The 22,109-nt window shown below is 40.5% G+C and overlaps 1 protein-coding gene across 1 annotated transcript in view; it reads left to right on the forward strand.

Annotated features, from left to right (window-relative positions):
• Nucleotides 1-22,109, forward strand: part of igf1 (insulin-like growth factor 1) — a 38,222-nt gene that overhangs the window by 10,917 nt on the left and 5,196 nt on the right. The window contains exon 3 of the mRNA XM_088348590.1: nucleotides 21,836-22,098. Coding sequence (XP_088204716.1) covers nucleotides 21,836-22,098 — 263 coding nt within the window. The remainder of the gene's footprint in view (nucleotides 1-21,835; nucleotides 22,099-22,109) is intronic.

Below are 22,109 nucleotides of genomic sequence, written 5' to 3' on the forward strand. Positions count from 1 at the left end.
CACAAGATCTCAATCCAATAGAGCATCTTTGGGACATGGTGGAACGGGAGATTCGCATCACGGATGTGCAGCCGACAAATCTGTGCCAACTGTGTGATACCGTCATGTCAATATGGACCAAACTCTGAAGAATGCTTCTAGCACCTTGCTGAATCTATTTCACAAAAAATTGAGACTGTTCTATTCGGAAAAAGGGGTCCAACCTGTTACTAGCATGGTGTACCTTATTAAGTGGCCGGGGGGTGGTTTACCAAGGAATTGCCTGGAGACCGACCTAAGTTGTAAAAATAATGCAATAGAAAATAGTGCATCGTAACAGTAGCACAATGAAAAGTAGTGCAATAAATATACATTTTTGGTGGATATATCTTGTTTGGAGTGAAATTGGTGAAAATTTGTGAAATTACTCCAAATGAGCATATTTGTTGCATTATTTGAACGATTTTTGACAATATTCAAAAGGGCCGAAGTTTTGATAGAATATCGCAATCGGATTTCAGCCCACATTTGTCTAGTTTTATAGTTTATTGTGATGTGTGTCAAAAGTTCATCAGATGTCTTCCGGAATGAAATCCGACTATCTAGCTCGAGATGAAAAAAAGCTTTGTTGACTCAGCTCAAATGGGTTGTAGGGAGATTTATGTCTAGAGTCAATGGACAACTGTCCTTCAGAAAACTTGCGTGCCCCGATTAAAAGTTTCGGATGATATTTATTGATACCGCTAGCCTCTTTTTGTGGGCCATCCCCTTAATCAAAGCAGGACATCTGTTTCAAATTCTAAGGTACCTTCCCTCTTAAATAAATCAGATTTATTATTCCCCACCTAGGCGTCAGACATTACGTCTGCACATGTCAGTAGGTGAGCCAATATTCTGATAGCCCATTGGACGCTGAACTTTGAGGCAGGGAAGTTCCACTCACATTTGAACTGAAACCACCTAGTGATAATCGGCACAATATTCTAGCAGTTAAATATCAAAATGTTACTCAAACTCAAATAACTACAAGTTTCTTTTGTTACTCGAGCGCAGAGTCTAAGTACTTCTGTCGGGTCTGTTCTATGCGATTTGTAATAGTCATAATTTAGTCAATAGCCGGGTTTTACATAGACTTTTTGTTGATTCCGATCCAAATGATTCCCAATGATTATATGTGGTCACCTGTTTGGATGAGACGTGATTCACTCTGCGGTTTTCGTGGTCGTCTTGTTTAATCAGATGAGCCCATGCAGTTAGTGGGGGCGGGTCGATCCAAATATTAATATTATTGATACTATGCGAGTACATGGATTGGATTGATACTAGGGTCCTGGGAATCGATACTTCACTCCCCCACCAATTTCTTGTAAAGTGCCGCTGAATGTAGATAGCACAGTCCTTTTCTCTTTCTCACCCAGAACCCTTGGCCCTCCTCTAAATTTATGCCTGAGTCGTTACTGACAGACACACTTTTAGCACCTCTGCCTACCTGGGCTTATGCTGCATCTTGCCTAAAAGGCAGAGGAGAGGGCCAAAAACTATGCGCAAACCCCAAACAGAAGCAAAAAGTGACAGAGGCAAACAGGAAGTGCATCGCTGTGTGTTTTTTTTTTCAACTACAGAAAAGAATACTGCCAGGAGTCACTTTGGTGATAAGTGGTTTGCTACTACGGCAACACCACCAATTGACATAAACATATTTAAAAAAGAGTGACAAGCTTCAACCGAAAATTAAAAACATTACTGTTCCTGATGGAATTCCTGTGGATCCGTTCTCACCATGGCAACAGAGCCAATGAGTCGTTACTGACAGGCACACTTTTAGCACCTCTGCCTACCTGGGCTTCTACTGCATCCTGCCTAATAGGCAGAGGTGAGGGCCAAAAAGTATGCGCACACCTTTACCAGAAGCTAAAAGTGACAGAGGCAAACAGGAAGCGCTGTGTAGACTCTTTTTTTTTTTCAACTACAGAAACAGGACACTGCCAGGAGTTATTTGTATGGTAAAGTTGTTTGCTACTGTGGCAACACTACCATTTGACATAAACGTGTGAAAAAAGAGAGCAACAAGCTGCAACTGAAAATTGAAAAACACAACATCCTGAGCAAAATCCGTTGTCACCGTGGCAACAGAGCCAATGAGTGACAATAGATACTCAATTTGCATTACGTCAATATTGTGCAATGGAATGTAGTATAGTTCTCTAGTTGACATAGTTAGACAGTATTTGTATGTTTGTTACTTTTTGGTTTGACTTTCTTGGATTTAGTTCTGAAACAGTTGTGATATAAATAGTTTTGATTTTTTTATACAGTTTAAGTTTGCAATTAAGTTATTTTAATAAGAAATGTAAATTTTGTGTGCCGAAATTATTTGTGCTTTGTTTATTGTTATTTTAAACTAATTCAATGATCAAGTATAACGTATTGATATTGGATTTATATTTTCTATCAAAAGATATTTCTCTCTATTTAGTTGAATTGGATCAATACCAAAATTCCCAGTATAGCCCACTGCTACTAGGCAGCAGACACAGAGGAATATCACGTGATTTAAAGTAGAATAGAATGGAATAGAGTAGAGTAGTCTTTATTGTGATTGATAATAACGTATTGAAAATTGTTTGCAACAAGATTAGACATGGCTCTCCAAGATAAACACATAATAAAGACAGAAAAACGAAAAAATGAGAGAGGCAAAAATATTTACACGGTAGTACATGGAGACTGGCCTAGATTGTAATTTCATTTCATAATAAGACTGCAATTAAAGGAGAGCAATTACATTTAACAGATAAAAGAACCTACATCTTATTATTTCTATCGGCAGAGCCTGAAAGCGATATGTGTAAACTGTAGCATGGAAAAAAACATTTTTTTTTTTAAATTATAAATTGCACGTCAGGTCAATGCACTGCTTCTTTTGAATAAAAGCATCAATTGATAGGTAACCCCCTACATGAAAACAGTTCATGCATCAAGAAAAATGATTGACCTGCTTTTAGCATGCTAATACTACTGTATCACTAATTCTATTGTTTTGAGATGAGGTGTGCCTCACTATCGCCCTCTGCCATGAGGCAAGAGAATTGCATTCTTTACTCAGTGTCTGCAAACGCTCTGCACAGTAAAATTTTACATTCATTATATTAATAATATTTGCAATGTGATGTGAAAATTAAGTTTTTTTTTCAAAAGAAATCCCTAAAATGTAAATTCAAATAAAAATGTGCTTATTACTTAGTAAATATAACGATTACATGTTTTTAATTTTACATTTCTATGACAGGTGAGGCACAGGTTCGTGCTTTAAGATAAATCCTGTCGGACCGCAAAAAGTGTGACGGATGAAGCAACACTGCTATGAGATATAAAATGCAAAAAACGCAAGCAAGTTCATTCTACTTAGACTTCCATCATGACAGGTGAGGCACAGCCTTTCTTGCCTCTCCTGACTGCTTGCCAGTGACTTTTAAGTACTTTTAAAAAATGTTAAACAAATTCTAGGGCAATTCTTAAAGGAAAAGCACTGTTTTTGTTAATGAAGAATACATGAAACTAATCATAAATACACCTCATACATTGGTAAGTCTCTATTCTAGCTCCAACATTCTGTTTTTAATGCAATATAGACATGGGTAAATATTTGCAGCAACCAGCACTCCCCCCCCCCGCGCCGAGGACAACAAAGTCAGTTAGTACTTTGTTCCTTTGTTTCTTTGTTTCCTTATCCTCACTGTAAATGTGGGACTGGAGTCGTCCAATTTCGTTGTCACAGCATATCCATGTTGTAACAATGACAATAAAGGCATATTCTATTCTATTCTATTCTATTCTATTGTCCGAGTAGTAAATCGTGTTTGTTAACTCTGTTAAAAAGATAAAAGAAAATTACAAAACTCATGTACAATTATGTTAGCACAGCTGAACACAGTTTAGCTGGTTAGAGAAGGCATAAAATGAGCATTCTTTTGAGCTAATCAAGTCTCTGGAGCATCACAGTTGTGGCTGTGATTAAACTTTCAGAATGGCCGGAAAAAGAGAATCTTCCTGTTAAACTCGACAGTATTCTTGTTCTTAAAAAATAAAATGTATTCTGTGCAGAAAATTAACAAGAAACTGAAGATCTTCTACCAAAAGGGTGCAATACTCCCTTCGAACGGCACAAACAGCCATATCTGAGGAAGACATTGATATGGGCAAAAGAACACACGCATTGGACAACTCCTTGGATTAATAAAAGTGACCTTTTCATGGAAAACATCAAATTGTCTGGGTGAACAGTAGTTTATATATGGAGCATTTTTTGGTGGTTGGGCTGTTCGGATTCATTCTAACCGTAGTACAAAACTTCATGTCAACCAGGCTAGTGTCTGTACGTCATAGTAAACGTCCTTTTGGAGGTTTTACTGTCTACGCTGGTGGAAACATCACTTGTCTACAGAAGTCGTGCTTGACTCAACGCCATCTCTGCTCGATTTGCTTGTCTGCTGCACCATGCTCTCTCAAAAGAGACCGCATACTTGTACCGGCTCAGACCGCTAATGCGTGCTTGCTGGCTTTTTGCACGTCCGCACGTCCATCGTTTTTTGGGATTTGTCTCTCGCCATGCTTTGGATGTAAATAACAGGAACATATTTCTTCTGTGACTAATGAATAGAACAGGGGTTGGCACAATACAGCCTGCAGGCCAAATAAGGCCCGCTAGCCTTTTAATCTGACCTGGCAAACAAAAATGGAATGAAGGAAATAACATCAAGCGTTTCGCACAGTCCAAAACTCACGGATTGTAGAATATAAGTTTTTTGTGGCTACAATTTGGGGATCAAAGAGTCAAGAATCAAAGATTCGGGAGTAAGGCACGGGCATCCGGGTACAGCATTATAATAGAGAGCAACGCTCCGACAGAGGAACCTGTTGGTGCAGTCATTTTTTTCAGGGTAGTTCATAAGTGTCATGTGTGGGTTATTGGAGGCAAGTGTGGAGCTTCTCCAGTCCATTTTTGTGAGTCTTTTAAAACTAATTAAAGGAAATTGTCATTCTATGAACAAATCTGAGATAAAATATAACATGTACTTGTACTGCGGGGATATTTTTTCATAAATGCATATAAGAAAATGAATTGGTCTTTGTTCTTCATAAATTGCCGAGATATCGGATTCCAGACTCTAGCATTCATGAATCATTTTTTCTCTCCTTCCTTTTTCTCCCTTCTCAAATATTTTAACACAGTGTGGCCCGCGACTCAAAAAGTATGCCCACCCCTGCTATAGACGCATTATTTAAAAAACAATCCTTCTTGAGCAATGTTTAACACAAGAAATGGTTGCTTATTCTAATTGTAGTATTTATATTTACCATTTTTAAACTTGTATTTAAAGAAGAAGAACTATACTTAAATAGTCAAAATTATTTCACACAATGTAGCTTGTAGACAGGTTTTAAAAATAGCTTCCCAGTGATAGGTCATTTCCATGAAATCTGATTTCTGACAGGTATTATATTTTAGTGGTTGATTTGAATAAACATCTTGTAATTGTAACATGGTGTTTAACATTATAACAACATGATAAGTTGTCATTTTAGAAAGGCATATCAAACTGCCAATTAGTAACAAAAGGTAGCTCTCACCTTCAAAAAGTTGGATGACCCCGGCACTACACAATACAGAAGTGGTGGGCTCTCAGGGCCTTTAAGGCCTTCTCTGCAGGCTTAAATAATATCGTAATCAAGTGACGTAATTATATTCTGTCCTTGAATACTTAATAGATCATTCCAAATTGTTTGTCAGCTTCCTTTCATTGCTTTCCCTCCTGGTTGTGCTTCTTTGATTGACCAATCACATTTTAGTCATTACTTGTTGTCAGGTTAAGAAATCTGCCCGGAGGCCTTCACAAGTTAATCTGCAGGCCCACCCGAGGCAGAAAAAGTGACAATTAAACTTTTGTTTTAACTAATCAGATTCCGAGTTGGCCACATCAAGGTCATCTTGCTGGCATCAGGAAAATCAGTTAGAGGGCGGTAATACACCAAATTCTAAAATCTATTATTCTACTTAATTATCATCAGACTTGTTTTTTCATTCTAGTGAACTTTTAACTCATTTATACTTTGAACCTTTTATACCAAGCAACCTTAAGGTCAAGCAAGTCGGAATCTCTGAAAAACAGAAATGTTTATTAAAAATATTGACTTTTCAATGCAAGGAAAAACATGAAATACAAGAATAAACTTTACATTTAAATGTATAAAACAAACAAAAAAAAGATACATAACAATTTAAAGCTTTTTATGTTGTCATTATTTTTACAAGTCATTAACTTAGAATCCCTGGGAAAAAAACATGCATATTGACCAATCACAAGAGGAAAAAATGTGTCTCGAAGGGAACCGGCTCTTTATTGGTGGGGCGCTGGCTTCTGTTATTCACTTTCAAGAGCAACCTCAGAGTTGATTGGTTCTTAAACGACACTTCACTGAAGGCCATCACTGAAGGCCTAGGTATGAAATGAGCTGCCTGCCACTGCAATACAGTGACATCTAGTGGTCAAATATCAAATAATTTAAATAAGATGTATTTTCTAACAATATCTTAAGAACTTTCAATGCAATGTGTAATTTACTGGTGATATATGTTTTGCCGTTTCGGACAACCCTACTCCTGTCAAACATTAGTTCCAATTCCTTTTCCTGGTCATTGGTATGTCTTCAGCTTCTTTCGTACCATAGCAAACCTCAATGACTGCGCCACCGTCATCCCCTGAAGTGATTTATGGAAACTTACCAGAAGGCTCCGAGTCCGCAACCTAAACATTTGCAAGCAATAAATGCAGATCGGTGTAAAACATGCAGCCCAATGGCGTCAGACTGCACCTTGCTCTTGGCTCCATTCGTCCTTCCCAGCGCACGGCTGCCAGGCACTTTGGATCTGGCTGCAGAGACTCCGCTGCTGGAGGCCTACCAAGCTTCTGAACGACAGCGAGCCCTGCCAGTCCAAAACTCAGCTGGCAGAGCTTGCCGGCGCTCAGGCGGTATGGGGCCTGCCAGCTTTCTGCCAGTAACACTTTGGGTTTTTCACTTGACATCTATGGATTCCTGCTGGTGTGCTACTTGTCTTGTAGAATGCAACCATGTTCTTGTCTTTCAGAGCTTCCAAGAACAGTATAGTGTTTTTCTTGTAAAATCAATACAATGAAGACAGCCCAAAGCTCAAGTGAGCCTTTGAATGCTGGACTCGACCCAGAGTCAGAGTTGCTAGTTGTGCCTAATTCATTTTAATACATGGCCGAAAGTTCATTCTGAACATTCAAAAGTCACGTTACCGCTCTATTATGGTGACAAACGATCACAGTCTGGCAGTTTAGGGTTAGGGTTGTTTATGTTGGTCTGTTGATAATTTTATAGTTTACTGTAGTACATACTCAAAGAGATGACATTAATTCATTTTGAACAGGACAAGACTGTACAAAAAACCCTCTCAATACAAAATTCCAAATCATTTCCGAAAGCCCTCCCCCGAGTCCTTTTTTTTTTAATGAAATCTCAAAGGTAACAAAAAGCAGATTCGCCCTAAAGGGTGTGGGTATTAAAAAAACAGCAATATTATTAGCCTATAGTAACAACGATGTGCATATTAGTCAAATAACGAACAACAGTGAAGTATACTAGTCAAACTAACAAAATGGAATCCTGTTCAATCTTATTTGCAGGCGTCCAATATTAAAAACATTCTAAACTTAGTTTATTATTTGCCGTCCATTGACCCACATCCCAGACTCTTCTTCGTCTACTATTATTGGAGTTTAACCTTAACTCAATGCAAAACACCTGTTGTTTCCCCCTTAACTCCTTGACAGTCCGCTCGACTTTCACCTGGTCTGCTTACTTTCAACTTCACTCTATCAACTGTCTTTTCCCCTCCCTCACCAAGCACACGAACAACCTCCTCATTTATATCCTAGTCCCTTCCTGCCTTGGATACAGCCATTACTTTATAATTATAAGAATAATGATAATACATTGTATTTCGAAGCGCCTTTCTGGACACCCAAGGTCCCTGTACATATGAGTAGGACACAACAATAAAGGAAGAGTAAAACAAGCAAGTAATAAATAGCAAATAAAACACATTAGAGTTGAAAGTGGCGATATGTGAGGCAGATGGTCAAGAAAAGGCAAATCTGAAGACGTGAGTTTTAAGTCCAGATTTGAAGGTGAACAGGGTCGCCGAATTTCAGAGGTCAGGCGGGAGTGAGTTCCAGAGCTGGGGGGCAGAGCAGCTGAAAGCTCTGCTCCCCATAGAGCTCAGGCGGGCAGAGGGTTTGGTGAGATGAAGGCAGGAAGATGATCTGAGGCTGTGGGATGGCTTGGCAGTGTGAAGGAGGTCGGAGAGGTAGGGAGGGGCATGGTGATGAATGGCCATGTAGGTGTGCAGCAGGAGTTTGTAATAGATTCTATGGTAGATTGAGAGCCAGTGGAGTTGCTGAAGGACAGGGGTGATGTGATGGCGGGAGGGGTGAATTGCAGTAATCGAGCCGTGAGGTGACAAGGCTATGGACGAAGATGGCTGTTGTCTGTGGGGTGAGGGAGGGGCGGAGACAGTTGATGGAGCGCAGGTGGAAGTAGGCTGACTGGGTGATGATATTTAGAAAAGTCTGTCTATAAACTTTAGCTGGTCTAGAACTCTGCTGCCCGCAACATCACCAAAAACCCTATCCATAAGAAACTGAGCTTTCAGGCGCTCTGCCCCCAAGGTCTGGAACGCACTACTACCTGACCTCCAGAATTCTGCCACCCTGTCCTTCTTCAAATCTGGACTCAAAGCCCACCACTTTAGACCGACCTTGTATTTAAAGTTCATGTAAGAGTTCTCTTACATGACCCCCCCGCCTTGTAAACTGTACTTTGTTTTTATTTTTTGTATTTATTGTTTGTTTATTTTATCTGCCTTTATTAATATAATTCTTTTAAATTCTATGTACAGCGACCTTGGGTGTCCTGACTGGCGCTTTAAAACAAAATCGATGGAAGCAGAGGGCTGTTGATGGTGATAGGGCCATGTGTCAAAATGAGAATGTTTAAATACTGACCCAATACTGTCTAAAAGTCTCTTCAAATATCAGGGATTTAGAGGTTTGGGGTTCAATTCCAGTTTCCGTTTTCCTGTATGGTATTTGCATGTTCTTCCCGTGCCAGGATGGGTTTTCTCCAGGATCTCTGGTTTTGTCCAAAACTTGTTAATCTGTAACTCCAAATTGTCTCTAGGTAATAATGTGTTTGTACACTGTTGTATGTCTGTGTGTGCGCTGTTGTATGTCTATGTGTGCCCTTTGATTGGCTAGCACTTAATCTAGCGTGTCCACTGTCTGGGTGTTAGCTGAGATGGGCGCCAGAAAATAAATGCTTGTGTTGTGTCAGTTAACATCATTTTTGTCCAAAAATGGTGTAGGTAGCTAACTGTTTAAAAAAAATCACTCCAACCGGATTCATAAAGTTTGAAAAGACCACCAAAATAAACGTTTTTTCCTTTTGTAAGTGGTCGACACCATTGCTTTTTTTCAAAGAAAGTTCAACTGGGAAAATAATTTAAGCTAGTCAATCATAGCCAGCAACTTACATCAGCAGAAATTCTTTATAAGATGTCACGGTAGTCACTCTCAAGCACCCATGTTAACCAGGGACACAAACCGAGTTGCTTTTCGTTTGTTGGCAAGTCGGACGGTTGGCAATCCCAAGATAAGCCGACAGCTGCAAGTTACGAGACGAGCAATGGCCGAGTCGAGGCGTAGACCCAATAAAACGTTGGCTACCTGTATTAGGAGTTTTACTAACGACCCTTGGAAAATCCTGTTCCTGCCTGTCCTGTTTGGCAGCCGTGACCGCCTCTACTATCTGTAGGATCCATTTAGGATGTGTCCAGTACAGCAGTGGTCTGCGACCTTTTCTTTACTATGGACGGGTTTAATATCTGACTTTATTCTTGTGGCCTAATAATAATAACACTAATAATAAGAATAATTCTAATAATAATAGTAATAATGCGAATAAAAATAAGCCCAAATCCACTGTCTAATCACTATACCACTCGAGATCTAGATGACATAGAATAAAACATTTGATTTAATCTCATCATCACACTATTTTTACTCATGGCACGTTGTATTACATTGTTTTGGCTTAACTATTTCCCATAATGCTCCATTACAATGAGTTGTAAAAATAGTGTGATGATGAGATAGAATATAATCTTTAGCTTTGTCATCCACAATCCTAATGGACCAGTGGTCAGGATTCGACACTCTAATGCGATCCAGGTTCGATTCCCGTTGTATTCAATGCCGAGCAAATGCTATGCATGTTAACTTATCCATCATTGCTCAAATATGCTAATAAACTACTGTAAAACTTCACTATAAAGTGGACCTCAACTTTGAGATATTTTGGGTGACAGAAAATATGTGTGCAGTAATCAATAATTTTCCTGGAAGTTGGGGTAGTCAAACCCCAAAAGGTAGAAACCTTTATATTTTATTATTTTTTTAATTAAATACTTAATTAAAAAATGTACAGGCTCAAGTATTTGTTAATAAAATAAATGACTTTATAAATGTTTTTCTTCCGTGAACTGACAAATTATGATTTAAAGAAATATCTATCTGCTTAATTGTATTAATATAGTACACGATCCACTTCACGTGATACTTTAAAATTAAGTACTGTACTTTATTAATTTTACCAAGAACGTCTGTACCGTCAAATAATAATTAATAAAATAATCTGGCCGTTATATTGTGTTAAGTACACAATAAACTTTACATGATACTTCTTTGACATTATGTGGACGTTATGCAAAACTGCATTTAGGGTTAAGGTCAGCAACCCAGAAAAAGCCATATTGAAGCGAAGGAAAAAATATTTAAAGCCATATATAAGCCTTATAAGAAAGGAAACACGCGCTGTATGTACCTATTTTCATTGGAAAATGTTGAGAACGTGTACTGCATACATTTTACAGAAACCACATATTTGTCAATTATCAAACATTTTTGAAAAGTGCCAGAGGGCCACTGGGGAGCACCAAAGATTTGTATCTGGCTCTAGATCAAGTGTAACGGGTCAAGAAGTCCAGCATTGTTGGCAGTAAGCATTTTATCTTACTCTGCCTTTTTGGCTCGGCCGCAGGGGCTCTTGTGGGTCCAGCGTGTTTTGTTGACATGAAACCTTTTAGAAAACCTTGAAAACCCCCCAAAATTTGCTTGTACATAACGTTGGTTCGTCAAACTGTTTTACATTTGTATGCAACTCAGACTGCAAGGTCAACGTGCAGGCAGACGAGCAGAAAAGGGCCGAGCAACTGTATAGCCAATCAAAGTGCAAAACACAATGCACGCCAAAAATCCGCAACATTGCGAAACCACGATAAGTAAACCGCGATACAGCAAAGGATTGCCTTATACTCAAATAAATACAGACGCTGTCCTACTTACGGACGATCGTTGGTCAGTTGAATTTGTTAGTAAGTTGCTTTAGTGCTATATTCTGTATGTTTATGGTTTATATAAGTATGTTTAAGGCTTGTATAAGTAACCTGTATTGTTTTGTACTAAAAAATAAACATTTCATAAAATTATATGCTCTATAAAGATAAATAAAGTTGAGTTAAACTTACTTTTGGAAGATGTGCTTCAAGAGGTGCTCCTCCGTGGTAGAAAGTGGCCGGAAAAAAGCGTTGCGACCATTTTCTCAACTGCATAAAGCTTTCTTATTCCACTTTCATTTCAAAATAAACGGCTCGCCTCTTCTTTATACTCCACACCAACCATATTGAATAGATGCAAGGATATTAAAAAGAAAAACGTCAAAGTTCTTTGTGCGCTATAGATACAGTACACATAGTATGTTTACAAACGAATTAGGAAGTAGAAACTGGATTTTTTTCTTCGGGGTGGATGCTGGGTGACCTCTCACAGAACTACCACATGCCGGTAGTGGCGGACAGAAGCACTACAGTAATGCTCTGTACTCGGAAAAAGGTGCGCACTATACAAAATCCAACTTAAAGTAATGTCCGGATATTTTTCGACATTCCGAAAAAAATGTTCGTATCGACCTTTTTTGTAAGTCCAATGGTCGTAAGTAGGCACTTTTTGTTCTTCTGAACAGCCTGGTAACTAAACTACTCACAGCAAGGTTGGGTACTGATCCACAGCCCGGTACCGGTCTGCGGACCGGTGGTTGCCGACCCGTGCAGTACAGGTCGAACGCTCGCCATCCCCACTTCCCCTGACCCCGCCGCCACAGAAGTGTTCCCATCCAGTGTTGCTTGTATTGGCCCGTTGATATCACACGCACCGTTGCAACCATCGCTCGCCTCTTGGACAGCTCTCATCCACCTTCGGTGTTTCACTTAAGCTTCAGGCCTGCACACTCTCGCCCTGCCGGGATACTAAATACTTAGCTAGGTGGAAAACAAACTGCGGTAGCGCGAGAATCCACCTCGGTCGTCACTTTTTCCAATTACTGCCCTGACCTAGAAATCCCAAGTCGTTTTTTACCGAGCCTCCACGGTAAATCCGAGCCCATAATGGGATGTTTTTCTGTACTTCTGGACTACTCTTGAGTTGAAGCTGAAACATTTGCTTCCTTCAAGTGAGTGTGACAATCGTTATCGCTCGGTTGATTTGTTGCTAACGAACCCTTCCCAGCAAGGAAAAAGTAAAGACCAGATGTGGAAAGGGTTAGCTTAAGTCCTATTTTTTTAGCCACCAGCTCGCAGAAGTCATATAGAAATTCATGGGATAGTGTGTATTATTTGACCACCAGATGTTTATAGCTTAGTGCAAGGGGTGTCAAACTCAATGCAATGATTCAGTCAACATAGTTTACTGAAGTGAAAATACAACCTGTTTACAAAAATTTATAAAAGATAACTAAATTAATGCACTGTATTAAAAAAAAAAAAACTAAGGAGAGTCAAAGTGACAATAGCACCATTATAATTTTCATTTTTTGCCCAGTCTTTTTGAGGTTTTGGCTACCCTGAAGAGCAAAATTTCGGACAATTTGGTCAGCTCCCTCTAGCTCCATCATTGTAGTTCCTTTTGTTGCCTGTGCAAGTATGTGAAGTTGTTAGATGAGCTTGAATAATCTCTTCATTTTTTTATCCTTTTTGTGATCTGGGTTGGGGTTTGGACTGTATTGGTCGTTTTCTTACTTTCACCGTTTTCATTTTGGAACAGAAGAAAACCACAGCCACACACGTGTCCGGAACACCGATGATAAAAGTAAGATAAAAGCAGATAGGCACATTGGAAAAAAATATATATAAAGGCTCTTTGAACTCAGATGGGCATTATTAACGTATACTCAACAGGGAAAATACAACATTGATTTTTATTTTTTAAAATAAATTACATTTTTTTACCACTAGGACACACTAAATAATACACACTGTCCCTTTACCCATCTATTCTGTAAAAGGGGTGGGGTCTGTGGTTAATGCTGTCCGCACAGTTAGAACCAACACTGGAAATTGGTTCTTTCCTTCACTCGATTTGATCCTCGTAAAGCTTCCGGCGGAGAATGTGTAAACACCACGTTACATGCATGCACGCAAACGGAGAGGCCTTGGCCCTCAGCAGCAGGGGATTATGGGGGATTACAGGATGATCAGCCTCCACGTCCGTCCCCACGGCAAACCTGAACCCACCACGGAGTCCAAAGGAAGACCTCCTGCGTCCCCAGAATCTCAAAGACCCCGTAGCTAAATCCTTGGTGAAAAAGCACCTGCTGGTTGGTCTGCCAAGGAAGAAAACAAGCAAGACCTCATTAGTGTGATGCCATCACACATGTGGAGCTTCTGTGCAAAAAAAAAAGGATTTTGAAAATGGAATTCTATTTTACTTCCGTAGGATATTATGCTTGCTCTCAGGTCTTGTTTAGTTTGATTGTGTTTACAGGAGTGCAGGGCCAAGCATTGCACACCTAGGCTAGTTGAATGTAACCCTCAATAACTATTTCATGGCTGTAAAATATGACATCAATAATAACGTAATAAAATAGCAATATTATTTCGAAATATTCCCACATTTTACTCAAGTTACTCTTTCATACAGATTTCGGTTCCGTCAAGAAGTTCTTTCCCCATTGAAGCTAATGCTGAAAGTCGAGCCTGTCCTGACGTATTTCTGTTTTCTTTTTTCCCTGATTTAGGGCTTTAAAATGTCCGTTCGATACAAGCAGTTGACATGGGGATGTCCCACCTTTTTGTTGACATTCTTCCGTTACCGCCTTCTAGCCAATCATAGTTTGCGAAACTGCTGACGTTTCCCAGGGCCTGCTAGCAGGTGCTGACTCACCAACTCGGAATATGATTGTCTAAAGTTTAGCCAATCAGTGTTTTTCAACCTTTTTTGAGCCACGGCATTTTTTTTTTAATTGGAAAAATTTTGCAGCACACCACTAACCAAAAATATTATAAAATGACACTGAACACTATGTTTAATTACAATATAATTTATAATTCCCCCAGTTTTTACAGCACAGACACTTGACAATGACATCATATTTGCAGAAAATGATTCATATATCCATCCATCCATTATCGGCACCGCTTATCCTCATTAGGGACTGGAGTTGCCAGAGCCCATTCCAACTATCTTTGGGCAGTGGGCAGGGGACACCCTAAACTAGTTGCCAGTCAGTCTCAGAGCACACAGAGACAGACAACTCACTTGCTCATTCATACCTAGAGACAATTTGGACCGGCCAATTAACCTGACATGCATGTTTTTGGAATGTGGGAGGAAACCGGAGTGCCCGAAGGAAACCCACGCAAGCACGGAAGGTTCGATCTCATGACCGCAGAACGGTGCCGCACACGCGCTAACCACTGCGCCGCCATGGTGCCCATGATTCATAAATGTTTTTATTAAATTTTAAAAAGTGACATTGGATAATTTCTCACGGCACACCTGACAATCTCTCATGGCACACTGTTGTGTTGCGGCACAGTGGTTGAAAATCACTGGGCTAAACCAACAGCTTAATCATCACTTCATTTATGCCCCAGGGCCTGCAGAGCCAATTGTGAAGGTCTTCAGGTAGATTTCTGGCCGTGACAACAAGTAATGGCTGAAATGTGATTGGTTGAATTCTAAAATATAAAAGCACACTTCTGGAAGCAGCACAACCAGAGGAAAAACAATGAATGGAAGCTGACGGACAATTTGCAAGTATTTAATAAGCGTTTGTGGACAAAATACAATTAACACCACATGTTTCAGAAATGTTCAAGGCCAGCAAAGAAGGCCTTGCATGCACTGAAGGCCCACCACTGCTTTCTAGCTACAACCATGCAAACCACAGCCTTTTTTACAAATTTTCAAAACAAACAAAAACTTTTGGCTGTGGAAGATTTGAAACTAACATCAGTTTAATACATTTTTTAAATGACCTGTTGTTTTTTTTCCCTAATTTTAATCATCTAATGTATTTGTCATGTGTGTATTTATATATATATATATATATATATATATATATATATATATATATATATATATATATATATATATATATATATATATATATATATATATGTATATTTCTTCACCACCACAGACTGGTACCCATGACAGTAGACCCTGCACCGAAACACCTGTCAATCTCCCGTGCTTGCTAAATCGTTTCATTACTTAGGTAATTCCAATAACCGGGATTGTTAACAACCACCTGCCATCTTGCTAAAGAGCTGATAATTTGTATAACCTGATTGGAAGAAGAGGAACCTCAAGTACATACACGAATACAGGACATGCAGCCCTCTAGGACCGGAGTGCTCAGGTCTGCGTTAGTGCATAATTTGCTTTGTTTAGAATGAAACCCCAGTCATCCAAATTGTATGATTCAAAATAATTGAATAATCAATTAGTCTGTGTTGATTTGATGATAACTTGAAGCCAAACCCAAGTTGGAAGTTACAACATTAAACAAAGATCCTCTCTTTTGTAAAGTTTCATTAAAATTCAACAAGCAAAACAGCTAAATTGGCTCTTAAAAGTTAGCAAATGGGACCAATGTGCTTATTTTGGAAACCCTATCAAGTTTTCCCAATCAATCATGACGCCTTTAAGTTTTCTAATCCGAGGGGACTGGATATGTCCAAAGATGACTGAATCTGACGCATGAAACACATTTTTGCAAGGACGGCCAAAACTAGCAGCCCCTTGCGCTCCAGTTTGGCTGTAAAACCTTGTCGAGCATCGGCCGGCACTCGAAAACACGGATTGTAAAAGTCCAGGAGCTCGGTGTGCCCTTCTGGAATGATGGCGGAAGAAGAATCCAAGCCGTTGATCCCTCCCTCCAGAGCCGCTTCCCAGAAGAACAAAGACTACGGCCGTTGAGATCTTGGCCCGAGAAGGAATCCTTCACTGCTACCGTTTGCTTAGGGGTGGGCCGGGGCGTAAATCACTTTTCAGGAAAAGTTGGGAGCCGTCGGATCGTGAAAGGGGAAAAAACAATCCCGATCACTGGACGTCAACGACGCGGTGTAAAAATAACAGAGCGCCGTCAAGAGGCCTTCTTCCTCGAGTCATAGCCCCTCTGCAGAAAAGCTGGGTCGTTCGCCGTGTGGTGAGAGGGGAATTTTCTTTTATTTATTTTTTTTGCATGGGATTATAGGCCTTATCCGTGGAGGCCAATGGTTTTAAAAGCGTATTAAGCTTTAAGACCTGATTATTATCATGTGCTGATTATCTGACATCTTACTAGCATTGCCAGCTGATTCATTGCTCCCCCAGCTGTTCGGCTGGTGGGTTGCGAGCTATTTTGAGGGATCACAGCAGAAGTTAATTTGGGGGGAAAGCACGACAAGGCATGAGGCCTGCTTAGCTGTTTGGCATTGGACATATTATATAATCTCTCAATGGGAAATTGTGCGCATCAGGTGGATATGCAATACTTCTCAAACTGTGGGTTCAATCGGGATTTAGAACATTTATTTTTCTAATATAAGAAATGTTTTTTTTTGTTTGGTAATGTCCGAATATTTAGAGTAACTCAAAGGTTGGCAACGCAAAGTCAAGAAAGATCCATATTGGAAGAAAAAAATCAGTGGAGTGGTTTGCCCTGTAGGCAAACTGATGAGGGTCCAGTGCGAGGTATAGGGAGTGTTTGGTATGCCCGAACACCAATAGCTCAGTTTATCCATGTAGTCTTTCTCCTCAAAGTAGCATTAGCTCTTAAACTTGGTGAGTGCCTTGTCCGTGTAGGTGTCGGGGAGTGCTCGAGCAGTGCTATCCGGAAGCTTGAGGAAGAAGCCAAGAGTGTCTTCCTGGCGGTGTGGGGCTTAAGGAGTGTTTGATGTGCTGGAACACCAATCTTTCAGCTGAAGCATTCTGAAGTAGCTTCTGCAATGCACCAGGTGGCTCAGTGCAATGTGCAGTGGGGTGCTCATGGCGTAACCAGTAGAACGGTTTGCCCTGTAGGCAAACTTATTAGGGTCCAGTGCGGGGCATAGGGAGCGTTTGATGTGCCCGAATACCAATCTGTCCATTTATCCAGATAGTCCTTCTCCTGAAAGGACAAGTATGTCTTGAACTTTATGAGTACTTTGTCCATGTAGGTGTCGGGTAGTGCTCGGGTAGTGCAGTAGTGAGTGTCTCCTTGGCAGTGTGAGGCTTAATGAGTGTTTGATGTGCTGGAATATCAATCTTTCAGCTAAAGTCCAGGAAGAGTATCTTGAAGTACCTCCGCCGAAACTCCAGGTGGCTCAGCACATTGTGCAGTGGGGTGCTTATGCTGTCATCAGTCGAAAGGTTTGCCCCGTAGGCAAACTGATGATGGTTCAGTGTGGAAGGGTATGGAGTGTGTAATGTGCTAGAACAACTACCTTTCAGAGCACTTCGTGGCCACAGGCTCAAATAAAACAGGCCTGGAGGGTGAGCACTGTTAACTTCTTGGAGACGGAGATGGTGGTGGATGTTTTGAAGCAGGATGGAATGGTAGGTTGTTTCACTAATCAGCACAGTCCCAAAGCACCCTCCATTGTACTCCCCCGGACCAGCCGCCTTTCTAGGGTTTAAAGTTCGCAGGACACGTCTTACTCCATGTTCTTAAAGTATCAGTGTGCTGCTGCCGCTGGTTGTTGTTGAATGTAGTGCGACCGCTGGTGGCCTAACATTTACAAAGCGGGCAAAGAAGAGAATTAAATCCACTGCCATTAACACTTTAGCCCCAACATTCATCAGTTATTTGTTACAGTCCCTACATCCTATTCAAGTATTTTTCGGCAAATTGGTCTTCAATCATCTTAAATTTATTGTGTGTGTGTTTGTGTTGTATAATTAGGGGAGTTCTATTCGGCCTCCAAAGGTTTAGAAAGTGTGTCCTGGCGGTATTCTCGCGAGTTTGGATTTGCTATTTGCCTCAAGAATGAAGCTAAAGCCTTTTGGGGGGCTCAGAAAAGCGCAGCATATGACGGCCCATCATTTGTACCTCCATCGCTTGTGATTGAAAAAAAAAAACACCGCCTGTCATAACCAGAAGGATTCTGTCAGGACCGACACCAAGTGCCAAGAGTTATTAACTGTAAAAGCAAAGGGGCATTTCCTCTCTGTAAATGCTAAATTAAATAATTGATTATTTCATTTCGTAACAGCTTAAAATAGGTCTGTATTTCTTAAAGGCAAATGGTTGTGTTGGATAGAAATTCAACCGAAATCTGGTTTCAGGAGGCAAAAATAACTTGCAGTAAAAATAGATGTCTTGCGTGTTCGATTACAAGAGTGTTTTTAATTTTCAATAAATAAATGAACAAAAAAATCCAGTCTGTAAACAGGGGAATCCTAGCCTGTTTTCCACGTTCCCCTCCTCCAGCACCTGGATAAAATGATCCGGTAACCAGCAAGCTATCCATGACACTTAGATTCATTATTGGATTCACATCTTGGAGGAGGTGCAGGAGACCCCATGATAACAAGACTTAAAAATGGATAAAAAGGTGTCGGAGACAGAAGAATTTGAAAATGTGACATAAACTAAAGCAAAAATGTAAAAAAAACATGTTTGTGGTCGATTTCTTACAAAATCAGTTACAGGAACAAAGCAAAGCGGAAATTGTCAAAATGATGACCGTGGGCTATTTGCAGTCCGCTGAACATTTTTTTAGTGTCCAACAGCATTTACCAAGGTTAAGCAACAAGTGGCTCTGGAGCCACATGGAGCTCTCTTTAGTGTTTCCCTGGCGTTTTTTCCAAAACGTTTGATCATGGAAAATTATATGGTTTCAGTACAAGGACAAACATGACACAAACATTTTTAAAATGCTCAAAGGGCATTTTTTGGCGGTAGTCATTTTTTATTTTTTTGGTCCAACATGGCTCTTTCAACATTTGGAGTTCCCAACCCCTGGCATAAACTGCAATGACACTTGAGCCTAAAAAATGTGAGATTTTTTTTAATATCAAACAATACAAATGAACAATTTATTTCCATCCATCCATTATCGGCACCGCTTATCCTCAGTAGGGTCGCGGGGGTGCTGGAGCCCATCCCAGCTTTTTTCGGGCAGTGGGCAGGGGACACCCTGAACTGGTTGCCAGCCAGTCCCAGGGCACATAGGGACAGACAATTTGCTCGCTCGCTCACACCTAGGGACAATTTGGCCCGGCCAATTAACCTGACATGTATGTTTTTGGAATGTGGGAGGAAACCAGAGTGCCCGAAGGAAACCCACGCAAGCACAGGGAGAACATGCAAACTCCACACAGGAGGTTCGATCTCATGACCTCAGAACTGTGCCGCACACGCTCTAACCACTGCGCTAACCACTGCGCTAACCACTGCGCTAACCACTGCGCTAACCACTGCGCTAACCACTGCGCTAACCACTGCGCTAACCATGCCCAACAATTTATTTATTTCATTTTTTTTTTTTAACTTGTTTTTAAAATTGATAGTTTTGGGGGAAAATAAGCCATGAACATTATTAAATGCTATTGTAGGTTTTAGATCAGGGGAGGGTGTAATAACCTTCGGTGGTTTGCAATAATCTGTGGTCTGTGCAGCCCTTTGATACTCTTTGATTAAGGGCTATGCAAATAGACTTGACTTGACTTGACTGTTGTAACTTTAAAAAAAAAAAAAAAAGAATTTGTTCGAGACCCTCAGAGAAAATAGTTTGGACACATCTGGTCTAGTACCTAGCTGTACTAGGAAGCCCTTACTCCAAATTTTTGTTTCCCAAACGTTTACTGTAGCGTTGCTAATGACGACTTTTAAAGGTAATAAATTAGCTAATGATAACAACTAGTTGGGGGGGCATCCACATTACTGTAAAATGTACTTTGTGGTTTTGCTGGAGGCTTGACACGTGAACGACTGCATTTTTATGGAAAGCTGGTAAAGGGAGACTTTGGTTGGGCTAATGTAATGGGCGCCATAAAGCTGGGGCAGTTTGCCACATGAGCCACTGTAAATCTTACGTTGGAGGAAATCAGTGTCATTGCCAGTGTTTGTGTCTGTGCGCCCTGCATGTGGACCCCATTCCATGTGCAGCGCAAAAATTGTCTTTACACATTTGCCATTAAATTGGATGCAAATTTATTAGGGTTGAGGCACACAAACCATTAAACATGCCGCAAACCTCTATTACACTGACGTAGACTATTAAAAATGATGTGAGAATGGTACATAAGGGATGCACAGCTGATTTAATAAGATGGAAAAGAAAATCTGGATTGAAATGTGCACGAAGAATTCAATCTGTGGAATAACTGTATATGCTAAACGTATATGTATGGTTTGAAGTTGTGATGACCATATACAATGTTAGGGGTATGGACAACACTTTTGGATGTACTGTAAATACAGTGGCAGGCCGTGCATTTCCCATCCAGGCCCTCAGTTCTGCCGCATCTGATTCAATCCAACCCTCAATCGTTATTTTATGGATATAAAACATTTATTGCCGCTACAACTGCCACGTACTAAAATAGTAGAAGAAAGAAGAAAGAAAACGTGTACACCAACCTGCGAAAGCAACGAACCCTGCATATTTCTTGCCTTGAGCAATCTTGAGAGATTGCAAACAAACACTTAGATGAGACACTCCATGTCCATTTTGTCTCTGGGCTTTAAACCACTTCAAGATCTCCTTCTCCATTCCTGGGTACTGTCCAAAATGTCTTTTTATTCTCCAGGCATTATATATGGCAAAAATAAAAGGACCAAAATTCTGCACTATTTCACATCACGTTTACCTCTTTCATTACCCGTTGGTTTGTTGTTCCTGTGAAAGCCACGCCCCCCACGCATGCGCTGCCTACCAATTCGGCTTAGATACGAGTATATAGAAGGAGACATGTAGAGACATTATCTACATGAGGAGAAATTCAGTCTGAGCTGGAGACCGTACTCCCATAATTGTATTTAGTTTGTACTTTGTGGTTAAAGATAAACGTGAAATGTTTGTGCAAGACTTGTCATTGCACTACTGTTACAACACACTATTCTTTCATTGCGCTATTGTTGTAGCTTGGGCCAGTCTCAGAACACTCTTTTTAAATATTCTATTTATCGTGACAGTCTTTTATCTTATTTTTCTTTGAAGTTTTTATCACATGTTTACCCTGGAGTGCCATGTCTGATCCCATTGCATACAATTTATCCCGAATAACTGTTTTTTTGAGTTTTTCCTTGCTCTCATGTAGGTTATAGATCAGGCGATGGTGTAATAATAGTCTGTGTTTTGCAATAATCTGTGGTCTGTGCAGCCCTTTGAGACTCTTCAAGATTAGGGGCGTCACAAATAAACATGACTTTTCTTGACTTGTTATGTTTTTTTTTTTGCATGGCCCAGGTAAGCCGACAGGCTACGGCCCCAACGCCCGGCGGTCGCGGGGCATCGTGGACGAGTGCTGCTTCCAGAGCTGCGAATTGCGGCGGTTGGAGATGTATTGTGCTCCGGCCAAGACCAGCAAGGCCGCCCGTTCGGTTCGAGCCCAGCGCCACACGGACACACCGTGGGCCACCAAGGTCAGCGGAGGAACCGTAGGCCACAAAGCCGACAAGGGCTCGGAGCGACGAGCCACCGCCACATCAGACAAGACAAAGAACAAAAAAGTGAGTAGGGG

This window comes from Urocampus carinirostris, chromosome 11 (assembly GCF_059441175.1).
Source record: "Urocampus carinirostris isolate Australia breed hairy pipefish chromosome 11, RoL_Ucar_1.0, whole genome shotgun sequence".
Classification (NCBI taxonomy): Eukaryota; Metazoa; Chordata; class Actinopteri; order Syngnathiformes; family Syngnathidae; genus Urocampus; species Urocampus carinirostris.